This window comes from Gopherus flavomarginatus, chromosome 4 (genome assembly GCF_025201925.1).
Source record: "Gopherus flavomarginatus isolate rGopFla2 chromosome 4, rGopFla2.mat.asm, whole genome shotgun sequence".
NCBI lineage: Eukaryota > Metazoa > Chordata > Testudines > Testudinidae > Gopherus > Gopherus flavomarginatus.
Window position 1 is genome coordinate 133,102,335 of NC_066620.1, and position 24,375 is coordinate 133,126,709.

The window sequence follows — 24,375 nt, forward strand, 5'->3', positions numbered from 1 at the left end:
TCTCCCATATACAGTCTTCCATAAGGATAAGGTCCAGCTTTGCCCACATTCTGCATTCCTCCTGAAGGTGGTCTCCACCTTCCATATGGAACAGGACATTTTCCTTCCTGTATTCTGTCCCAAGCCCCATTCCTCCAATGAAGAATGCCGTCTTCACAAGCTCAATGTGCGTAGAGTACTGACCTTCTATCTAGACCAGACCAAGCCGTTCCGGAAATCCGCACAACTGTTTGTTGCCTTGGCCGAGCGTATGAAGGGGCAACCAATTTCTACCCAGTGACTTTCTCACTGGATCACCTCATGCATATGCACGGGTTATGATCTGGCAGGGGTTCTCCTGCCACCTATTGTCAGGGCACACTCAACGAGGGCTCAAGCCTCATCAGCTGCTTATGTAGCCCACGTCCCTATCCAGGCCGTTTGTAGGGCTGCCATGCGGTTCTCTGTCCACACATTTTCTTTCCATTATGCGATCATCTCCCAGGCTAGGGATGACACCAGGTTCGGTAGGGCGGTACTGCATCCCAGAAACCCCTAAACTCCTACCCACCTCCATCAGATATAGCTTGGAGTCACCTACTGTGGAATACACATGAGCAATCACTCAAAGAAGAAAGGACAGTTACCTGTTCTATAACTGGCATTCTTCAAGATTTGTTGCTCAGGTGTATTCCACATCCCACCCTCCTTCCCCTCTGTCAGAGTTGTCCGGCAAGAAGGAACCAAGGGTGGGAGGAGTGTGCAGCTCCCTTTATAAAGCAATATAGAGGCGCCACTGCAGGGGTCACAGTGGTGCTCCCCCCATACAGGTACTGCTAAGGGAAAAACATCTGACACCAGTGCATGTGGCAAGCACGCACACCTACTTTGGAATACAGCTGAGCAACATATCTCGAAGAATGCCAGTTACGGAACAAGTAACTGTCCTTTCCAGCATGACTGTGAACCACTGATAACTACTCTCTGGGAATGGTTTTCCAACCAGTTTTGCACCCACCTTATAGTAGCTCCATCGAGGTTGCATTTCGCTAGTTTGTTTATGTGAAGGTCATGTGAGACAGTATTACTGCTTTTCACCACAAGATCAATGGGACATTGATATTCATCCATCCGATCACCAAATGTTTCCTTATGGGTATCAACAATGTTTACCCTGATGTGGACATACCTACTCCACCTTGGGATTTGAACTTAGATTTATGCTGCCTCACTAGACCACCATTCGAACCCTTAGCAACATGATCTCTGAGGCATCTGTTGATGAAGTTGACATTCTTAGTGGCTATCACATCAGCTCACTGAGTGAGTGAGTTAGGGGCCCTCATGGCACACCGACCTTACACATCTTTTTCAAGGACAAGGTCACACTAAGACCCCACACAAAATGTATACTTAAAGTATCTTCCTCCTTTCACATGAATCAACCAATCTATCTTCCCTCATTCTTTCCTAAACCTCATGGGAACATGCAGGACTCAGTATTACATACCCTAGATGTCAGGCATGCACTAGCGTGCTACTTCAACAGAAGTAAGCCTTTCAGAAAATCTCTGAGGCTTTTTCATTTCCACTATGGAATGTTCTACAGGCTCCACTATCTCTACACAGAGCCTATCTAAATGAGTCTCCAAGTGCATCCATCTCTGTTATCAACAAAGGAACTTGCAACCCCCATTGGAGATCAGAACCCACTCTACCAGATCCCTTTCGACTTCAGTAGCCTTTCTAAACTATGTATCAATCATGGACATATGTAGAGTAGTCACTTGGGCTTCTTCACATACATTTACAAAACATATGGAATTGACCAGAGTTCAAGATTGCATGCAGTGCTAAGTCTTACAGTGTTATCATTTACACAGGCAACTCTGAAGCCTCTTGCATCCAATGTGGAGCACTGCTCGACAGTCATCTGAAGTGAAGCACCCACAGGGATGCTCCTTGAAGAAGAAGAGAAGGTTACTCACCCTGTGCAGTAACTGTGATTCTTTGAGATGGGTGTCCCTGTAGGTGCTCCACTACCCACCATCCTTCCCTCTACTTCAAAGTTAAATTTCCAGACTCTATTGCAGAGAAAGAACTGAGGGGAATCGGGTCACGCATACTAGATAAGTGCCAACAACAGCGCAAGACGGGGACAGTGCATGTGCAACCTGGATGGACACTGGTGCTAAAATTATCTGATCAAAGGTGCAGGAATGCATCAGCACCTGAAGTGGAGCACCCAAAGGGACACCCATCTCAAGAACCACAGTTACTCCACGGGGTGAGTAACCTTCTCTTTCTGAGGGTAAGTTGTTACCTTGCAAACCCCTCCTGTTTCCTTTCACTAGTCTGTGTTCTCTCTGACCATGACTAAGCTTGTCTCCATCTAGGACTGCCTGTCTCTATGGTAACCGCAGGGCCGTCCTTAGGCATAGGCAACATAGGCAGCTGCGTAGGGCACCTGAAAATTTGGGGTACCACTGGGTCTTAGTGTCCACCCTCTTGTTTTCCTATCCCTGTTTTGACCCTTCCTGCAGGTTCCCACAGATGGCTGCTCTAGCCTGGTGAGTCTTCCTTGGGAGGGAATCTAGTAGTTAAAAGTGAAAAAACCTCCAGCCTGCCAGACCTATTAGCACAACATTGAAACTGTTAAAGAGACATTCAAGGGGTAATGAAGCCATTTAACAGGCATTTGCCAAGCCCAAGGTATATACTGACAGGTTTCAGAGTGGTAGTCCTGTTAGTCTGTATCAGCAAAAACAAGGACGAGTCCTTGTGTCACCTCAAAGACTAACAAATTATTTGGGCATAAGCTTTTGTGGACTAGAACCCATTTCATCAGATGTCCACGAAAGCTTATGCCCAAATAAATTTTTATACTGTCAGTTTCTGACTTTACTGACAAAAACAGTTGTGCATTAATGTAATATTTACACAGAACATGTCAGTCTACAGGACCTTAGTTTAAAATTTGTTTTAAAAATATTTCATTAGTGAGCTGGTGAAGATTATAAAATCACATTTCTAAAAAATGCTTGCATAGAGTTTTAGATGCACAATCATCTTTAGCCTTAAATGTGTGGATCTTCACACATAGTTTTTTAAATAAATCCTTCAAAAGACCTCCCTTATCTAAAATACACATTTTAATTACTATAGTAAAAAAAAAAAGTGCTTCCAAGTCTTCCTGTCCTTTCTGTCCATCCTTCACCACCTCTCCCCCCACTCCCCACTGAAGAGAGCCCTTAAAGGGACAACAGTCCTTCCCTTCCAGATAGCTGGACAAAGAATTCCCTTTCTTTACTTCTGACTATCCGACAAACTAGTTTTAAAAGAACCCTCCAGCAAAATCAGTACCTTAGTAAGACAAAATCCTTGTTATACCTAAAATCTTTGGAAACATTTTTTTTTAAAGTTGGTGAAATTTCATAACCATGTCTCTTGTTATGGAGATCACACAAAGTAAATTACTGTTCCCTTTTTCTAAAAGCAATGAACATTGTTATGAACACACTAAATCTCTCTGATTAATTTAAAAGAATGTCTTTGTTTCAGTGAGTTAAATATGTAGTAATCTGGAATGCTGGCTTAAGATTTGAGTACATTTAAAATATAAATTCAACTTAGAAATACTGATGAAGAAAATGTAAAACAGAGAAGAGCTGCATCATGTATTCCATTACATGTAATGTTGTATTCAGCAGGACAGCTGACTCACCCTTACTATGAAGTTTTTGCAAATAAATCTCTGACAAACTTCAGGGCATATCAAAAAACCTGTGACTGACATTTTTTATTCCCAAATTTTAGTGCTTTTAATTAGGTACTTTCTTCATGTCCATTCTGCATGAGGGAGAGTGCATGGAAGTCTCTGCGGGGAACTGTGACTCTCCGCCACCATGAGGCAGGCTGGGCATCTCATTATCCTTTGCTGTCAAGTCCCTCCTCCCCCTCCCCCACCCCCACCAGGCTGTGAGCTTGGGCTGCCATCCGGCATAGGGGCACCAGTTTAATAATACTGCCTAGGGCCCCATAAATCCTAAGGACGGCCCTGGGTAACCGTGTTCAGTAACCATCTTCAAGAAGGCAGAGAGCATAGGAACATGAGACAGAGTCTTCCAAGGGGACTTTTCATTCCCTGTAAGGCTTCAGAGCTAGGTGAGGGGAGTTGGGGAGAGATCCTATCCTAACACCCCTATGGTAAAGAAAACTGGGTGGGGGTAGGACAACTTGGAAGGTTGGGGGAACTGGTAGGTGAAAGTACTCAGAAGCGGGAAATTGAGTGTAAAGGTAAGTCTAGGAGGCAGGAGCGGCGCCGGGGTTTTTGGTGCCCTAGGCGGAGGTCCTTCCGCGCTCCTGGTCGTTGGCCGCAATTCTGCTGCGGGGAGGTCCTTCCGCGGCTTCTGGTCTTTGGGGCACTTCGGCGGCGGGTCCCGGAGCAAGTGAAGGACCTGCCACAGAATTGCCACCGAAGACCCGGAGCACGGAAGGACCCCCCCGCCGCCAAATTGCCACCGAGGCTGGCAAAATGCCACCCCCCAAATCCTAGTGCCTTAGGCGACCGCCTAGGTTGCCTAAATGGAAGCGCCGGACCTGCTGGGAGGTGGACTCAAGTGTTTGAATTTTAGGCCTTGTTGTGGAAAATTGACCACACGATTGATTTTTGGATCAGATCAGCCTGAGGCACCTTTATTGATTACAAGCACAGGGGGGTAACAGCTCAAAATAACTGCCCCCCCCCCCCCGATTCAAGGAACACATAAGCTTTTTACAGCTTAAAACCACAGACGAATTATGCATACTTCCATATTAATTACCTTATTTGGAATACATTGCAAAATCTGTACAGGCCAAAGGCAAAAACAAGCGTCTCTCCCACTAGGCCCCTCCTGTTACTGTCTATTCTTTTGCGGTCAGCAACCTTTCTAACACAACTGTTGCGGTTATATATTTCATAAGCCTGACTATTGCAAATTATGCTACTTGGGGACTTTTTCACTCTGCTCCCTCATGCCCTCTATACACACACAGCCATTGTTCTGCTTTGGGGGCTTTCCATAAAAAACAGGCTCGGTCAACTCTTTATGCCTGTAAGCTTGACCAGAGTCGTAAGTCCCCTCACCCCCTAAATTTTCCTTTATAGCCCATTTACTCTTAAACCACTCCTGGTGTTTTCCTGATGTAAATATATTCTAATGTCTTAGAAAATATCTGTTTTCTCTAGCTTCTCTGTGAATAGCATATCCTAATTCATATATAGTAGCAAATTACAGGTATTTTATGTTGTGTTCACAGAAATGGTAGAATCAGAGAGTCACCTTGAAACAAAACAACTATCTCAGGAACAGTCTGATTTCAGTGAGGTTCAAGAACCTGAACCTAAACTTGAATCAGGTTAGAATTGTTCAATAAATAATCTTTTCTCTTTTCTTGCATAAGAAAATATATGCCTCCTTTTTATTCCTCTCTTTAATATGTCCCTCTGTGAATATATACCATTTTATGAGGTGTTTTGTTTTGTCTATCAAAATGATATATGTTCTATGTGTGTAAGCAACTGCAGGGCTGGAACCTTGGGAGTTCTGGGCTGCTGATGCCACCCCATCACCACTGCAGGCTTAGGATGGACTCCTACAGAGTGTACCACTCAGGACCTGAGTGGTGGCCCCTCACAGCCCACCGATTGACCAGTACCAGTACTTAAAACAGGAAGCCATGAAGGAGAACTGTCTGAGCAACAGCACATACTGCCTGCCTGCCTTTGCTCCAGACCCTGCTTGCAATAGACCCGTGACTCTGGCTTCTGACTCTGATTTGTCCTCAACTTCAGTATTCGACAGCTGTCTGTAACCTGGTGTCCTACCCCAATTCCTTAGTAACTTGACCCTGCCTGCCTCCTGACGCCTGACTCTTGGTCTGTCCTCTGATCTGTCTCAGACTTGGACCTCCTGGTACCTGACTGGGCTTGTTTCCCAACTCCTACTCCCACCAGTAGGTATGACCACCTACATCTCAGTCATGACAGTTTGCTCAGACCATCTGCCTCTCCCTCCCACAAATCCATCCAACCCCTTTGCAGATGCTCTCCAACCAGTGGCTCCCCGAGGCCCTGCAACCCACAGGACTAAGTCACCTATCTGCAAGCAGAGAATCTTGCACTAGTTTCTTTTTTGGGCCTAGTTGGGGTTACTCTGTTTCTTGGTGCTGAGGGATGCTTTGGTCATTGTACTTCAAACCCTGTGACTCTTGCACTAGAACTAGGCCAATGGCCATGAACGACCCACACTCAAAGTGCTTGTAGTGTTTACAGGAAGGTCATATTCAGGATCATTGTCATATCTGCAAAAACCTTAAGCATAAATCAAGAAAAGGCAGGGAAGCCAGGCTAAAGATTTTGCTCCTGGAAGCAGCCCTGAGACCACCATCAGAATCCGGCCATTCAGACTCTGCACCAAGTGTCTGGGCATCAGTTAGGAGTGCACCTCCTGTGTTGCCCAAGACCTGGCACAAATTGCTGTCTGCAGTGCCTAAGAAGAGGCATAAGACCTCTAAGCAGACCACCAAGAGAGGAAGCTTGCTAGCACCAAATCCTCTAGGCATAGGTGTAAGACTAGACTGCAGTCAAAACCCTAGCATTCCTCTTCTCTGGCATTGCAGAAGCCAGCAATGTTTGCTGTGGCACTGAGGCAAGTACCGTCAAGCCTGGGGCCTGAGGAAGTACCTTCCATATCTGCAGTATTGTACCATCCTGAGAGCATCTTGGTACCGACCATGCCGTAGTCGCTTTCAGCGGTGAGAATCAGCTGTGCCTTTTGGTGCAGGAGACCATGCTCTCAGTACCAACAGACAGAGGGGTGCCATCAGCATCAGGTTAGCACTCAGTACCACAAACTCCTTTACCTCAAACTTCATGCCCGAGAGTACCATCCAAAGGGAAGCCTGCAATGTTGCCTGCACTATGTCCTTCTCCAACTTGGCATCAGCATCTGGCACTGTCAGGAGCAGCTCCCCCTTGGTCAGCAGTGGGAGATTCATCCTCTTCTGAATTGTAGATTGGCTCCTATGTTTCCCAGCCTCAGAGCTGGTCTCGCTACTTTCCAAGGCACTAGTAGCCTGCTAGGGACCCTTCAGCAGGAGTACCATCAAGTATGTGGCTAGAAGGTTACTGAGGCCCACTGGTCCCCTGATCTTTTTGAACCCATGAGGTTTCCCTTACAGTTCTGGGTTGTACATGAGATATCCCTGCTTTTGTGTTTTTGGAGAGGCATGGGTAGTCTACTCACCAGGCACTGCCTGTTCTTGAGCCTGGTACCAGGCCCAGTACAGAGCAGCACGAGGCAGTTCAGGAGGACTCCACTGGACAGCTAATGGAGGAGGAGCAGCCTCAGCCTGTGCTGATCTCTTCCTCCTCCTATCAGGCAGTCTTTGAAGGGGCTATTTCACCATTCCCACTTCCTCGATGATAGGATGTTCTGGCCCTGTCCAGAAAATATTTCTGCCCACAGCAGACCTACCATTACTCTGCCACTGCTCTTCATCAGGACTTGCAGAGAAAGAAGAGTAAGAGTTATAGACACAGACAACCTCTTTCTTTTGCCTCTGCATCAATGCCAGTTCCATCTAGACACCCACAGGGTGTTAAACAGGCATTTTGATAGGGCACTAGAGGACACTATGCCAGTTTCCAGGATGTCAGTTTCCATCTTCTCCATATTCACAAGCCACCTTTCCCATTTCTTCAGTGCTTGGTCAGGAATTCCCTTGGACCGTTGGGCATTAAGCACTATGGAAGTGAGATATACCCTCCAATTTGTTTCTGTGCCTCCATCTCCATCCCTCTTTAGGGACCATCTTCATGAGGAGCTTTTCCTCCAGGAGGTTCAGTCTCTCTCCTTTGTGTAGGAGCCACAGAGGAGGCTCTGCAGTGTCTCAGAGGGAAGGGGTTCTATTCCCTCTATTTCCTGATCCCAGAAGCATAGGAAGTCTCAGGACAATTTTAGATGTGCACTACGCAACAGATATCTAAAAGAGATAACGTTTTGCCTGCTCACCCTGGCTTCCATTACTCCCTTACTCTATCCTGGAGACTGATATTCTGCCCTCAATTTAAAAGGCACCTACTTTCATGTGACTAATTTATCAAGGTCACAGAAAGTATTTCAGGTTCATGGTGAAGCACTCTCATTGCCAGTTCACCATGCTGCCTTTTGGCCTGTCAGCAGCTCCTTGGGTTTTCACAAAACATATGTCAGTGATAGCTGCTTTCCTGAGAAGACTGGGAATACAAATCTACACTTACCTGGTTGGTCAAAGGCCAGTCCAGAGCTTAGGTAGTCTCCAGAATACATCTCATCCAATCAACTTTCAAAGCTCTAGGTCTACAGATCAAAAGGAGTTTGAAGAACAGCTAGCCAAAAACTCAAAAGGTAATAACAAAATGTTTTTTAAATACATCAGAAGCAGGAAGCCTACTAAACAACCAGTGGGGCCCCTGGACAATCGAGATACAAAAGGAGACTTATATATGATAAAGTCATAGTGGAGAAACTAAATGAATTCTTTGCTTCAGTCTTCACGGCTGAGGATGTTAGGGAGATATCCCAACTTGAGCCATCCTTTGTATGTGACAAATCTGAGGTATTGTCACAGATTGAAGTGTCACTAGAGGATGTTTTGGAATTAATTGATAAACTTAACAGTAACAAGTTACTGGGACCAGATGGCATTCACCCAAGAGTTCTGAAAGAACTTAAATGTGAAATTGCGAAACTATTAACTATGGTTTGTAACCTGTCCTTTAAATCGGCTTCTGTACCCAGCGACTGAAAGATAGCTAATGTAATATCAATATTTAAAAAGGGGTCTAGAGGTGATCCTGGCAATTACAAACTGGTAAGTCTAGTGATAGTACCAGGCAAATTAGTTGAAACAATAGTAAAGAATAAAATTGTCAGACACATAGAAGAACATAAATTGTTGGGCAAAAGTCAACATGGTTTCTGTAAAGGGAAATCATGTCTTACTAATCTATTAGAGTTCTTTGAAGGGGTAAACAAATGTGTGGACAAGGGGGATCCAGTGGACACAGTGTACTTAGATTTCCAGAAAGCCTTTAACAAGGTCCCACCGAAGGCCCTCACGTAAATTAAATTGTCATGGGATAAGAGGGAAGATCCTTTCATGGATTGAGAACTGGTTAAAAGACAGGGAACAAAGGGTAGGAATAAATGGTAAATTCTCAGAATGGAGAAGGATAACTAGTGGTGTTCCCCAAGGGTCAGTCCTAGGACCAATCCTATTCAACTTATTCATAAATGATCTGGAGAAAGGGGTAAAAAGTGAGGTGGCAAAGTTTGCAGATGATACTAAACTGCTCAAGATAGTTAAGACCAGAGCAGATTGTGAAGCACTTCAAAAAGATCTCACAAAACTAAGTGATTGGGCAACAAAATGGCAAATGAAATTTAATGTGGATAAATGTAAAGTAATGCACATTGAAAAAAATAACCCCAACTATACATACAATATGATGGGGGCTAATTTAGCGACAGCTAATCAGGAAAGAGATCTTGGAGTCATCCTGGATAGTTCTCTGAGGACATCCATACCGTATGCAGCGGCACTCAAAAAAGCAACCAGGATGTTAGGAATCATTCAAAAAGGGATAGAGAATAAGACAGAGAATATCTTCTTGCCCTTTTATAAATCCATGGTATGCCCACTTCTTGAATATTGCGTACAGATGTGGCTTCCTCATCTCAAAAAAGATATACTAGCATAGGAAAAAGTTCAGAAAAGGGCAACTAAAATGATTATGGATTTGGAATGGGTCCCATATGAGGAGAGATTAAAGAGGCTAAGACTCTTCAGCTTGGAAAAGAGGAGACTAAGGGGGGATATGATAGAGGTATATACAATCATGAGTGGTGTGGAGAAAATGAATAAGTAAAAGTTATTTACTTGTTCCCATAATATAAAAACTAGGGGCCACCAAATGAAATTAATGGGCAGCAGGTTTAAAACAAATAAAAGAAAGTTCTTCTTCACACAGCACACATACAACCTGTGGAACTCCTTGCCTGAGGGGGTTTAAAAGAGAACTAGAAAAATTCATGGAGGTTAAGTCCATGAATGGCTATTAGCCAGGATGGGTAAGGAATGGTGTCCCTAACCTCTGTTTGTCAGAGGGTGGAGATGGATGGCAGAAGGGAGATCACTTGATCATTGCCTTTTAGGTTCACTCTCTCTGGGGCACCTGGCATTGGCCAGTGTCAGTAGATAGGCTACTGGGCTGGATGGACCTTTGGTCTGACCCAGTATGGCCGTTCTTATGTTAACTCAGACAAATCTACCCTTTGTCCAGTTCAGAGGTTAGGATTTATAGGAGAAATACTGGACTCTACTCAAGCTAGAGCTTTCCTTCCAAACTTGAGGTTCCAGACAATTTGATCTCTTGTTGCAGATCTCAAGGCTCACCCAAACACAACAGCTTGAAATTGTATGGGGCTTTTGGGGCCTGATGCACATATGTATTTCAGCAGACCAGACTGCTTATTAGCTGAGCTGTCACCATCTGAACTCTGTCCTCAATGTGCCATCTTGAGTATTGATTTCTCTAGACTGGTGGACAGACTCACTTAATGTTTGTATGGGCATTCCTTTTGTCTGCCCTCAATCTTTCCTGACCTTGGTGATGAACTCATCTGCTCTGGGATGGGAGGAAGAGTATTCATCTGGGTCCCCTCCAAACTTAGGGTTTGTGGTCCTCAAGGGATCTCTCTTTACATATAAACATCAGAGAACTAAGGGTTGTCTTCCTAGCCTGTCAGGCCTTCCTATCTCCTGTCAGGGAAAATGCCTATTTGTTCTCAGAGACAACACTGTAACAATGTTTTACCTGAAGCTTTACAAGAAGCTTCTCTGCACAGGCATGGACTTGCTGACACTGGTTTACAGTCTCCAGTACAGAGTGCACAGGTGCATGCACATACTGTGGTGGGACAGTACCTCTACAGGTAAGTAATCCCTCCTTTATCTTACTGTACAAATACGTAACCTCTCCTTTCAGCCTCAGATATGGAGTGAGGATAAAATTTTCAAAAACGTATATATGATTTAGAAGCCTATTGACTTTCAGTAAGACTTAGGCCCTAAGTGACTGGTATGGCTGAAAAAATTACCCGTAGTACTTGTGGCATTCTTCATCAACCCTTAAGCGAAGGAGTGACATCCAGTTCTGAACTGAACACATCTAGACTTTTGAGGGAAGGAGAATGACTTCTACTATATAATCTGTTGTTGTAGCTGTGTCGGTCCCATGGACACACAAAGTGGGTGAGGTAATATCTGACCTGAAGAAGAGTTCAGTGTAAATTCAAAAGTTTGTCTCTCCCTCTCCAACAGAACTTGGGTCAAATAAAAGATGTTACCTCACCCACCGTGTTTCTACTATATCAGACTTTTTTGAGGAAAGGGAAAATGAAGTAGAAAATAAAATGCTGTTATCTCACAAAATTCTCTTCCTCCTCACATCCATTAAGCATTTAAAATGAAATGAAGAGCAATTGCTTTGGGTATTATGAAGTAAAAATATTTTAATACTAAGGGTTATATTCAGCATGCCTGTTTGTGGATGTGCTAGAGGACTGAGCTAGAGCATCGACTTTAATAGGGCCATGATCTCACTCAGGGAGTCTCTTACCTCCCTTTACACTCACCGAAGACCAGAATATGAATCTTTCGGTGCTATGCTGTTGGACTGTCAATATGCCCAGTGATAAAGGTGTGTGGCCAGCCAGCTTGGGGTACAGCTAGGGTCCTGTTCCTCTAAATCCCTGCTAGTGCCCAGGGGGGTGAAGCTGGTTTTTGCACTTTCCTGTAGCAAATACAGGGAATAGTATGTAGAATTTTTACATACATACTGTGACATTGCACTCCATATTCTTTATAGAAATATGCTTATGTTTTGGATATGACATAACTGAGATGTACTTTATTCAAGATGGGTCTTGTAAGATATCATTGGAAAGGTTATAATTTACTGAATGTGATTATTCAATTCATATACATGTATCATTTCTGTATCTAAAGTTAGAAATATGGACTATATAACAATTACAACTGGGTGTGTATTGGGAAGGCACCCACCAGATGACAGGCCATCAAATCTGATGAGCCCTCAGGAAGAAACACTCTCTCTCCCTCCTGGGAGGCATCCGAAGATGTAACTGTGACACTACTAGGTCAGGTGGTCTTGTCACGTAATACTAAACATTACCTGGGACAACTTCCAGGGGAGGGGGCTTAAGTTTGGGCAACAAAGGATTCCCACCTTATGTAAATCCTATTTAAGGGTGAGGAGAAAGGCAAACCGGCAACCCGTCACATACATACATACGTACATTCTTCAGGCATTTAAGGACAGCAGTGATGGCATTTATCTTTAAATCAGACTAGATGGAGGCTTGTTCAACATCATAAGATTTAGAGTCAAAACCAAGGGGAAAGAGCTGGTTCTGAGAGATTTCCTGTTTGCAAATGATGCAGCCTTGGTTCCCGACAGTGAATCTTCCCTGTAAAATTTCTTGGATAGATTTTCTGCATCATGCAAGAGTTTTGCGTTGACAATTAGTTTCAAGAAGACTGTGATCATGTACCAAGGGATGGAAGAACCAGTGCCTAAAATCACTCTGGAGGGTAAATCTCTTGGCATTGTTGACAACTTTTGCTACTTGAGTTCTACGGTCAGCAGGAATCTTTACCTTCAGACTGAACTGATTAATAGAATCGGAAAAGGAGCTAAGAATTTTGGGCTAATACAGAAATATACATGGAATAACAGCAAACTATCGACTAAGGTGAAGATACAAATCTATGAAATCTGTGTGCTGTCATCCCTGCTATATGGTTCAGAAGCATGGACTATGTGTGCTAGGCGCATCAGGAGACTGAACAGCTTCCACATGAGATGCCTGCATAAGATCCTGAAAATAAAATCAGAAGACAGTATACCCAACACAGAGGTACTGGAGCATGCAGGACTGACACTTAGAAATCACTATCAAAAGAGGAGATTGTGATGGCTCAGTGATGTCAGGAGAATGGGAGGAAGCCATATACCCACAAATATTTTCTACAGCGAGATTTGGGATAGCTCTAGAAAGTGGGGTTGCCCTTTATTGTGGGGACATGACATGTGGAAAAACTATTATATGAATTTGTTCAACATCAGTGTAGAAAGCTGGGAAGAGCGCACGGAGTCCCCTTCAATTAGGAGAGACTATCTGGCACTGGGTGAAGCTCAACATGAAGTGGCTTTGATCCAGAAGATCGAAGCAAAGCAAGAAAGAGAAGAAAACAGCATGCTGTAATCTTGGACTCTAATTCAGCACATGGATCTGTGGGCTTGTCAGCCATATGCAGATTTATCAGGCACCTGATTAGACCTCTTACACATATACCACGAACCAGTTTGGATCAATGGTTGCCAAGACCAAGACATACATACATGCTCTCTCATTTCTGAGGCACTCTGCCTATATTTCACCTGCACAGATAAAATACACACACAGTTACGATTGGCCATTGTAGCTGTTCTCCCACCATGCCCTTGACATGCCTATATCTGCAAAAGTGTGTGTGTTCTGAAGACTGTCATAAACATCAACTTGGGAGCGTACAGATAATCCAAGTGCCTATTGGAAGCATGCTAGACCTGAGCTACTGCCACCTGCAGGACTTCTCTAGGAGTAAAAGAGCTGCTCTTTGGGAAACTCCGGGAAGGTAGGGAGATCTTCAGGTCTGATGCAAAGCCTTCTGTATCCTGTTTGGCAGAAGTAGGTCCTCATCCAGCATCTGGGCACTTTCCTCACTTCTTGTTCCTATTGATTAATTGGGTGACAGTGTGCATGGCTCCCAGAGCCATGTGCACTATGGTGATGTCACAACGCTGGTTCATGTGAACAAAAAGTACCAAGATGTGTCAACAACTACCTTCATCTGCATAGATATTAGGATTTGAAAACAAGTTGTTTTCAAATTTGATTTGTAATTCTCCAGTTTTACAAGATTTCACTTTGAGATTTCTAAGTTATTATTAATAATATAAGTAAGGGTGAAAATGGTGTGTTTGTTCTTTTAAGTTGCCAGTGGCCCTCTAATGCTTGTTTCTGTATTTTTGAATGTGTTTATATAGTAATACATAATTTATGTAATTACTGTGGCAAATTCTTATTTATTTATTTATGACCAAATCACTGTTGAGGACATAACAGATCACCTCTAAATGAATTTGTGGGAATAAAAGCCTACATTAGATTTGGGTGAAACTATGTTTTTAAATTGAGTTGGGATATTAGCATGAACAGGCCCCAAGCATGGAACCAGAAAGAATGAAATCATGAGAAAGAAGACTTGAGATGGAATTGTTTTTTGCACCTCTCCATAGCAAATGCAGGGAATACTATGTAGAATTTCTACATACATACTGTGACGTTGCACGCAATGTTCTTTATGGAAATATGCTTATATTGTGGATATGACATAACTGAGATGTACTTTATGCAAGAGAGGTCTTGCATAAAGTTGTGTTAAATTTGTGGTGATCCTTCAAAATACTAGCGTTATTTAAGGTTTGGGCTAAAGTAATAGAAATAAAACATGGTTATCTGAGTACCAGGTGCAGTAAACTACTGCTATATAAGAAACTCCTTCATCTGGCCTTAGGTATGTTCTGAGAATTGGTAATGACATTACTTGTTTGTTAAAGAGTATAAAAAAGTAAACTCTTAAAAGGTTTCATTGCTAAAACTGGCCTGACCAAGTTGGAGCTGACCAATAGTAGTCTAGGCACCCCTGGTATAGCCTGTTTGTACATATCTTGATCAAATGCTTATAAATGTTCTGTTACTATTTGGATATAGTAAATTGGTTATTATTTAGGCTTTTTAGTCATGTTTAGAACAATTGTATAAATACCATTCAGCCTTTGGATTTAATAAGGAATTTATAGTTAAATTAGTGTTGTGGTGATACCCTGCATAAATATTAATAATTTTAACAGGATTCCAATACATTTATGGTAGTGAATAATTGGTAAGATCAGTTTCTTTCTCTTAGAGGAAACATGGTTTAGTGGTTGAAGCACATGATTGGGACTTGACCATCAGAAGAGATGGATTTTGCATTCCAGCTGTGCCACAGACTTAGTTTGTGATCTTGGGTGTGTCATTTAGGTTCCAATTCTCTGGACAAATAAAATGTGATTTCAAAGGTGTTGAGCACCCAGAGTTCCCTCTTATTTTAACTGGAGTGTTTGTGTGCTCACAATCTCTGAAAATCAGGCCTTAGGTATCCAGAATTGGGCACCCAAAAACTGAGACATCCAAATCAAAGGCTACTTTAAAAAATGTGAGCCTTAATTTCTGTGTGTCATAGTTGCATTTCAGTCCTAATCTTTTTGAGAATTACTAGGTTAGGTACTTTAGGATTTTTTCCTCAGCACTTTGCTTCAGCAGTGCTGTTTGTAGTGCTTCAGAACCTGTCGTTTGGTTCTCTGATGCTGTGCTTCAGCACCTTGGTGCCTATATTAAGGTTCTTCTTTATTTTTGTTTGCAAATTCACTGTTTTCTCTGCAGCTCTGGACTTCTGATCTTTGAAGACTTTGGTTTTGAAATATCTTTATGTTGTCTTTCAAGATGCCATCTACTTCTTCAACCCCTCTACTCACAGGAGTCTGTAAATCATTTTAAGACCCTCACCTGGAAGGTGTGGGAGAAATAGAAGTTAGTAGTAGTAATTGAATTAATTGTATTTGTGCTTATAGAATCAAGAGACAAATCTCCACTTGAAACAGAAGCAATACTTCAAGTACAACCTGACCGCACCAAAGGGGTTGTGGAACCTAAACCTGAACCAGGTTAGACCTGAAATCTTTCCTGTTTTCTCTTTCAAGCAAATATAGTCCAGCTTTCTTTCCTTTGTATAATATGTTCCTTCCAACACTGGTATATTCTATTTGATGCATGAGAATTTCCTTAAGCTGCCAAAAATTGTTTGTAGATGAATGCATCAGGCTTTTTAATTACATGTACATTTTTTTTGTTTTGCAGAAATGTAATGAAAAATGTCATGGTCTCAAATATGTATGCTATGCAATTAAAGAACCACATGCAAATTTAATTAATTGGATCTCTTTCTATCTCCTTGTCTATTCTGAGAAGTATCAATATACAGCAACCCAATGTAATGAACTTGGCACTGCAAAATGTGCTTCTAAAACAATAATAAAATAAATTTGTGCTTAGAAGAGTAAATCACATAAAGAGGCAGAATATGTCAAAACTGCCACATAGATTTAAGAGAAGTTAAAATTATTTTATAAAATATGATAGGATAACTCTTTAAATGCAAAATCTTTAAAGATGCATTTTCTTCTCAAAATCATTTTGTTTGCTCAGAAATCATGTTACCTGAGTTTCCAGAGGATGGTTTTCCAGATGTACCAGAAATAGAGCCATTTAAAGAGAAGATTAAACTATTCATGCACAACTGGCAAATACTAGAGTCAGGAATCAATGATTCATCTTTAATTCAGACTGCTGTTTTAGAGATTGCTGGGCAAACTCCAGAAACACTGCTTAATCAAATTGTCCTGGTGATGGAAAGTAAGTAATGCTGTTCATAAGTTTCACATTTGACCTGCACAGAGAGGAAGTTATAGTGTGAAAATGAGAGGGGGTTTGTTTTTGTTTTACTTAGTCCTAAATCTGTGTTGTGGAGTGGAAGGAAGGGCTTATTGTGGTTCAATAGAGGAACTGGGAATTAGAAGGGGGATAGCAAGCAGGTTAAGCACCAAGACACATGGGAAGAGGTGAATAATTTATATAAAAGAAATCATGAAAATGTGTACATAACAGCTTCTTAAACATTTTTCTTTTACATCCCTTGCCCACCATTTTTGCTTTGGCTATTTATGCTATAATACTGCAACAGGACATGCACAGCTGTCCTGTGTGTGCACACATGTCCTGTGTGACACACCTCATATAAGGGTCCACTTGTGTGTAAATTCTATTAAAGTGAATGGACTCTGAATGAATGTAAGGGTCCATCCATCTGCAGTAAACATTTAGTAGCAGGATCATTTCTTCCCTGTGTGCACTGAGGTGTCTAGCACATTTTTGAGTGCTAGATTAATAATAATAAACCTTTGATATAAATCTGATTCAAGTGTTTGATTAACCCACATCAATTACAAATTCATTTATTCTGTCAGATAAAATTTGACTGATCCTTGTTCTGAGGGATTTTCCCAAAATTAAACATAAAAATAGTTATTACAAACAGTAATGCAGTTCTCTTCAGTTTTACTTCTAATCCCTGTGTAATTGCAAGTTCCTGTTAGAAATACTATTGCATCTTTATTTACAATACAAACAAGAGGACATTCATTTTGTCAAGAAAACAATGTGTACTCTGAGTAGGAGATGTGTTATGTACACTTCAAGGATTTAAAAAAAAGGAAAAACATACCTGGCCTGATTTATTTGTGGCCTTGCATGTTTTGTATACTTTCAGGTGGCAGAAATAAAAACGTAAGCATGATTTGAACACTTTTTGACAATAATTGAAATGAAAAAATGCTAACTTTTTCAGAACCTTTTAAATATTATGGCTGGGAAATATCTCCAGAAGATCTAGATGAAGAAGCAGAAGATTTGCAGGCAGAAGGGGAGACTGATGAAGAATTAGAAGAGGAAGAGCATGAAGAAAATGATGAAGTGAGAAATACTGGTTTTGTTAGTTTATCATTTTACTTTGACTTATTATGGGTTTGTGTTTAACCTCAGACAAAGCAGATTTATTAAGCTGTGTGCCTAAATATTTTTGGTCCAAATTCATCATCCCCACAAAAATGTCCACAGAATGTGTACACCCATAAATTGCCTACGCAATTGTATTGTACTCCTGTATTCTGACTGTCAGTCATGTTATTCCAACAGAGCAGGGGCGGCTCTAGGCACCAGCAAAGCAAGCACTTGCTGGGGCAGCCCATTTGCAGGGGCGGCAGGGATCCAGCATGGGAGCTGAGAACCAACAGGGGGCTCTGGTAGCTGTAGTTCCTTGGTTAGCTCCCTGCCTAGAGAGCCAGCCCTGGAGCAGGGAAAGAACTACATTTCCCAGCATTCCCTTGGCCACTACCAACAGGAGAGGGAGGGAGGTAGCTGAAACCTCATGCTGTAGCTTGCTGTGAATGGAGAGCTGCACTGTGAAGGGTAGGGATACCATATTTTAACATTCAAAAAATAGGACACTCCATGGGGAGGGAGAGTAGCTCCACCCTGCCACCATCCACTCCCTCCAACTGCCCCCCACAGAAACCCCAACCCATCCAATCCCTCCTGCTCCCTGTCCCCGATCACCCCATCCCGGGACCCCTGCCCCTAACTGCCCCCCAGGACCCCAAACCCTATCTAAGCATCCCTTCTCCTTGTCCCCAGCTGCCCCCTCTTGAGACCCCCGACAACTTCCCCCCTAGGACCCCACCCCCTATCTGTCCCCTGACAAACCCCTGGGACTCCCATGCCTATCCAATCGCTGCCTGTCCCCTGACCCATCTAACCCCCCTTTCTCCCTGCTCCTGATTGCCCCCTGAACCTCTGCCCCATCCAACTCCCCCTACTCCCTGTCCCTTGACTGCCCCCCCCCAAACCCGCTACCTCTTCTCCAACCCTCCAGCCCCCTTACCGTGCCACTCAGACCAGCGTGTCTGGCTCCGTGCAGCACCAGACACGCTACTGCATACATGTTGCCATGCTCCCGCGTGGAACAAACCCCTGACCCACACCTGCCTTCCAGATTTGAACACCTGAAAATTCAGGAGTGCTCAAGCTCAATTTGGGCAGCTGTTACTTCATTTCTCCCAAATCAAATATACTGATCCACTGTAACTTGCTGTAGAAAAAGTAGGATAAAATTGAGAAAGAAATGCTTTCTAGTAGTTATTAGGACTGGAATTGCTATTTTCAACAGCCATTACCTTTTTTTGTTTGTTTAAAAGGAAGACAGTGATATTGCATTGGCAAATTCCCCCACAGAAACAAAGAATGTAACAAAAGAATAATAAAGGCACCTCAACTTTTCCTTATTTATGTAGGACAGTCTTATAATATACATCCAGATATCCTCCAATCACACAAACTGAAAATTGTTCCACTTTACTGCGGTTCTGTAACCATATGGGAACCAATCCTGTCTGTGTTCTGTGCACATCTAAAATTCCTGCTGATGACCTGCCCTGGGAGTGAGTTACCAGTGACCCAGGGCTGCAGCGGAAGGAGGGTGCAGGTGGTGGGGGGAGAGCCCAGGGCTGGGGCAGCAGGAGGTGTGGGGGGGGGCAATGGTGGGGAGGAAGGGGGAAGCCCATAGCTGGGGTGGCAGGGGGTGTGGGTGGGGGGAGAGAGCCCAGTGCTGGAGCAGCAGGGGGGCAGGGCCAGTGCAACCATTTAGGCGACCTAGGCAGTCGCCTAGGGCACTAGGATTTGAGGGGCGCCATTTTCTTCAGCAGTGACCACGGCGGCCGGATCTTTGGCCACCCTGGTTGCTGCTGGCATTTAGGCGGAGGGAGCTGGGGCAGGGGAGCGTGGGGACAGCCGCCTGCAGAAAGTAAGGGGGGGCAGCGGGCAGCACACAGGGGAACTCCCCATCCCAGCTCACCCCGCCGCAAGCCTGGGAGGCGGGAGAAGTGAAGCAGCCATGGCGTGCTTGGGGAGGAGGTGGGGCAGGAGTGAGCTGCTTCACTTCTCCTGCTTCCCAGGCTTGCGGCGCCAATCAGCTTATGTGCTGCAATCCTGGGAGGCAGGAGAAGTGAAGCAGCAACAGCATGCTTGGGGTGCTCGTGTGCGCAGCAGGGTTGAGCTGGGCTCAGGGGGAGTGCGTCAGGGTGGAGGGTGGGGAGCTGCCACCAGAGAGTGGGGCGCAAGGTGGAAGTTTCGCCTAGGGCGCGAAACATCCTTGCAGCGGCCCTGCAGGGGGGTGTGGCGAGGAGCCCAGGGCTGGGACAGGGGGCAGCCAAATTTTTTTTTTGCTTGGGGTGGCAAAAAACCTAGAGCTGGCCCTGCAACAGAGAGGACAAATACTCTGTGCTTGTAAGGAGAGTGTGCATAGCCAGTATTACCAGATGATGGGATAGGTCAGGGGTTGGCAACGTTTCAGAAGTACTGTGCCGAGTCTTCATTTATTCACTCTGATTTAAGGTTTCGTGTGCCAGTAATACATTTTAATGTTTTTAGAAGGTCTCTTTCTATAAGTCTATAATATATAACTAAACTGTTGTTGTATGTAAAGTAAATAAGGGTTTTAAAACGTTTAAGAAGCTTTATTTAAAATTAAATTAAAATGCAGAGCTCCCCCCCAGACCAGTGGCCAGGACCCAGGCAGTGTGAGTGCTACTGAAAATCAGCTCACATGCCGCCTTTGGCACACTTGCCATAGGTTGCCTACCCCTGGGATAGGTGCATATCAGCATGCAGATCCACCATCAGGCCTAATTTCTGAATGACTTTCTGTAGCTGCTTTTGTGGTGGACCTGTATATTTTGGATAAGCTAGAAGTTGTGGGAAATTCTGCCTTCTGTCTGATCGGCTCTCGAAGACATGAAATCCTATATGAGTGCTAAGTATAAGTACCATTTCTTTTCCCTGTATTATTCCAATGCTATATAGCACAGTCATATTCTGCTAATTATATAGGGGAGTGCCTGCCTTACTATTTATTTATGTTTTCAGAACCACCATTTTATAAGATATTTTGGCAGTATTGTTAAGGGCCACATTTAAAGTAGTTTATTTTTGTTGCCCCTTTTGGCCTAAGAGGTTAGCCAGTTTTCAGAGCCTTGCCGTTTTTGTGTTTGTTAGGAGGAGAAATTGATGGTGTAAGTCAGGTATTTCTTTGGTGCAATCCTGTTTATTTACAGAGAATGTATAGGAAGTCCTGTTTCCCTGAACACAGTAGAAACAACAACTGGCAAGTTTCCCTGCTCACAATCTTCAGGCCTGCCTTCCCGAGTAGTCCTCTGTCCCACAGAGCATTGTCTCTTGGCTCCCTCTTAAGGCTATATTCACAACTGTTTCTCCCCCTGTCTATAGTTCTTCTTCTCTGACACACACTTAGCTTGTAAAAACAATACCCTAGCCTCTACATTTGCAATTAGTCCCAGGGAAACCCCTCGGAGCACACAGTTTTTCTTCGAGTGATTGCTCATATGTATTCCACGATAGGTGTGTGTGCTCACCACGTGCACCGGTGCCAGAAGTTTTTCCCTTAGTAGTATCCGTAGTGGGGGAGCACCACTGTGACCCCTGGAGTGGCGTCGACATATCGCACCATAAAGGGGGCTGCGCGCTCCCTCTACCCTCAGTTCCTTCTTGCTGCTAGTGAAGGTAGTCAGAACTTGCTCCAGCCTAGACTGCAGCATTATAGCCTTAGTGGTATCCAGTCTTCAGAAAACTTCCTTGCTGAACTTTCTCTCGCGAAGCTGGGCTCAGGGCATACCCCATGGCCCAGGCTTCAAGTCGTGTGACTCCTGTCGCAACTCCATGCCCAGAAGTGATCCACACAGTCAGTGTCTTCACTGTCTGGGTGAGGCTCACATTAGTGAGAAGTGTAAGACCTGCTGCTCCTTCAAGCCCCGAACAAAGAAGGAGCATAAGATCCGACTCCAAGCTCTCCTCATGGAGTCGGCATTGGCCCCGGCACCGGCACGTCGAGCCGACCCTGTGCCCGGCACCTCGACTTCGGCGCGCAGCGAAGCGCCTCCAGTGCGCTGTCCTGATTCTGCTCCCAGTACCGTGTCCTCGGCGTGCAGCGAGGCGCCGTCGACGAGCCGGCATCACTCCCCAGCTAAACAAGGGAAGACTCAGCAGTGCCGTGAGAAGGAGAGGGTGAGGCCAGACCCGAGTTGGGCAGCCCACGATCCCCATCGGGACATAGACTTCCGACTCATGCTGAGCGGAGTAGTCCAGTCCCGTCTGCATGAGCCTCGCCCGAAGTACGCATGCCGTCAACACCAGAGGCAGCTCAGGCTGTACGTGATATCTTGGCACTCCCGGTGCTGGGTGTGCCGCCTCAGTCGGGTCTCCGGTCCTGTGGAAAGTTGCCCTTGGGGGCCCATCAGCCCTCCCTGGAGCTGTCGGAGGTCGAGGCACCTTCCCAGGTCGAGGTGCCGAGTAGAGCACCGTGATGCACGTCGACTCTGCGTCCCAGCTCTTCAATGAGTGGATCTCACTCTTCAGACGCCATCGAGGAGGTGACAAGAGACACTGCCATTCCTCCTCCAGGGAGTCCGAGAGGAACAGGTCTCAACGCCGTCGGCATTGACACTCATACTCAAGCGTCCGCCATTACAGAAGCCATGCTCATAGTGCATCCCGAAAGTCCCCGGCACCAAGGTGCGGTGGTTGTAGGCACCGCAGGAAGTCCAGAGATACCTTGTCGGAAATTTACCTTTTGACTTCCTCCAGGTTGAAGTCTCGGGGAAGGAGCCGTCATGACAGAGATCATTTCAGTCGTTCCTATGGCACTGTGCCTTCCTCCAGGACTTCGGCATCAGCGCGCAGCTGTCTTTCCCCGAGTCGCACCGCACTGCATGACCAACCAGCCCTGCTGGCGCCCGAGGTGACTCATTTCCAAGCCATTCCCTGGCAAGGACAATGGTGTCACTGGACACCATGGCCTCAGGTTCCTGCGCTGCCGAGACCTCGCTCCGTGGCGGGAGCCTCTCAAGGCCGCTCTGTGTCACCTCCCCGGCACCGGGATTAGACCATGGCCGCCAAACCCCCAGCACCGACTCTGGCACCGGACCCGGACGTCGAGCCCACGATGCCATCGGTGGCTGAAGGCACCACACCATCCACCTCTTCGGCACCGGGCGATTCAGTTGCGGTACTGCCTTCCTCTTCCCAAGAGGACTTCAAGGCACATCAGGAGCTGCTTAGGAGGGTGGCAGCAAATCTTGAGCTCCGGGCTGAGGAGATGAAGGAGCCTTCCGATAACCTCTTCAATGTCCTCGCCTTCTCAGTACCGGGGCGTGTGGCGCTCTCATTCCATCAGGGAGTAGCCAACATCACCACTGGCCTCTGGCAGACCCCGGCCTCCCTTGCCTCAATTTCCAGAAAGGCCGAGAGGAAGTGCTTCCTCCCCACAAAGGGTCATGAGTACCTATACACCCACCCAGCTCCTAACTCCTTGGTGGTAGAGTCGGTCCACCACCGTGAGCAGAATGGCCAGCCTGCACCCACACCAAAAGACAAGGACGCTCGTAGACTGGACACCTTTGGGAAAAAGGCTTATTCGTCTGCAAGTTTCCAGCTCAGAGTGGCCAACCACCAGGCACTGCTGAGCTGGTATGAGTTTAATCTCTGGGGTTCCCTCTCTAAGTTTGAGCCCCTTCTCCGGGACAAGGATGGACAGGAGTTTCGGGCCTTGATCGACGAGGGTGCGGCCACAACCAAAGCAGCTTTCCAGGAGGCTTTGACTGCAGTGGACACAGCTGCTCGTACGATGGCTTCCGCAGTCTCCATGCGACGGGCATCGTGGCTCTCGCTCTTGGGGTTGTTGGTCGAGTCCCAGTCTATAATGCAGGACCTGCCCTTTGATGGCAAGGCTCTGTTTGCAGAACAGACAGATACCCATCTGCACGAGATGAAGGACTCCCACAGCATCCTTCAGATGCTAGGCCTGTATGTCCCTCCCTCTAAGGACAAGCTGTAATAACCTTAGTCCCAGATTTGGACCTTAGCGTCCAAAATATGGGGGTTAGCATGAAAACCTCCAAGCTTAGTTACCAGCTTGGACCTGGTACCTGCTGCCACCACCCAAAAAATTAGAGTGTTTTGGGGCACTCTGGTCCCTCTGAAAAACCTTCCCTGGGGACCCCAAGACCCAAATCCCTTGAGTCTCACAACAAAGGGAAATAATCCTTTTTCCCTTCCCCCCTCCAGGTGCTCCTGGAGAGATACACAGACACCAGCTCTGTGAATCCAAACAGAGTGAATCTCCCTCTCTGTTCCCAATCCTGGAAACAAAAAGTACTTTCCTATTCCCCCAGAGGGAATGCAACATCAGGCTAGCAATCCAACACACAGATCTCCCCGATTCCTTCCTCCCACCAATTCCCTGGTGAGTACAGACTCAATTTCCCTGAAGTAAAGAAAAACTCCAACAGGTCTTAAAAGAAAGCTTTATATAAAAAGAAAGAAAAATAAGTACAAATGTTCTCTCTGTATTAGATGATACAACACAGGGTCAATTGCTTAAAAGAATATTGAATAAACAGCCTTATTCCAAAAGAATACAAATCAAAGCACTCCAGCACTTATATTCATGCAAATA

General features: G+C 45.0%; 1 protein-coding gene across 1 annotated transcript in view; it reads left to right on the forward strand.

Annotated features, from left to right (window-relative positions):
* AK9 (adenylate kinase 9) overlaps positions 1–24,375 on the forward strand; it is a 247,445-nt gene that overhangs the window by 118,818 nt on the left and 104,252 nt on the right. Inside the window, exons 21-24 of the mRNA XM_050951342.1 lie at positions 5,281–5,379; positions 15,809–15,901; positions 16,443–16,649; positions 17,641–17,765. Of these exons, the coding sequence (XP_050807299.1) occupies positions 5,281–5,379; positions 15,809–15,901; positions 16,443–16,649; positions 17,641–17,765 (524 nt within the window). The remainder of the gene's footprint in view (positions 1–5,280; positions 5,380–15,808; positions 15,902–16,442; positions 16,650–17,640; positions 17,766–24,375) is intronic.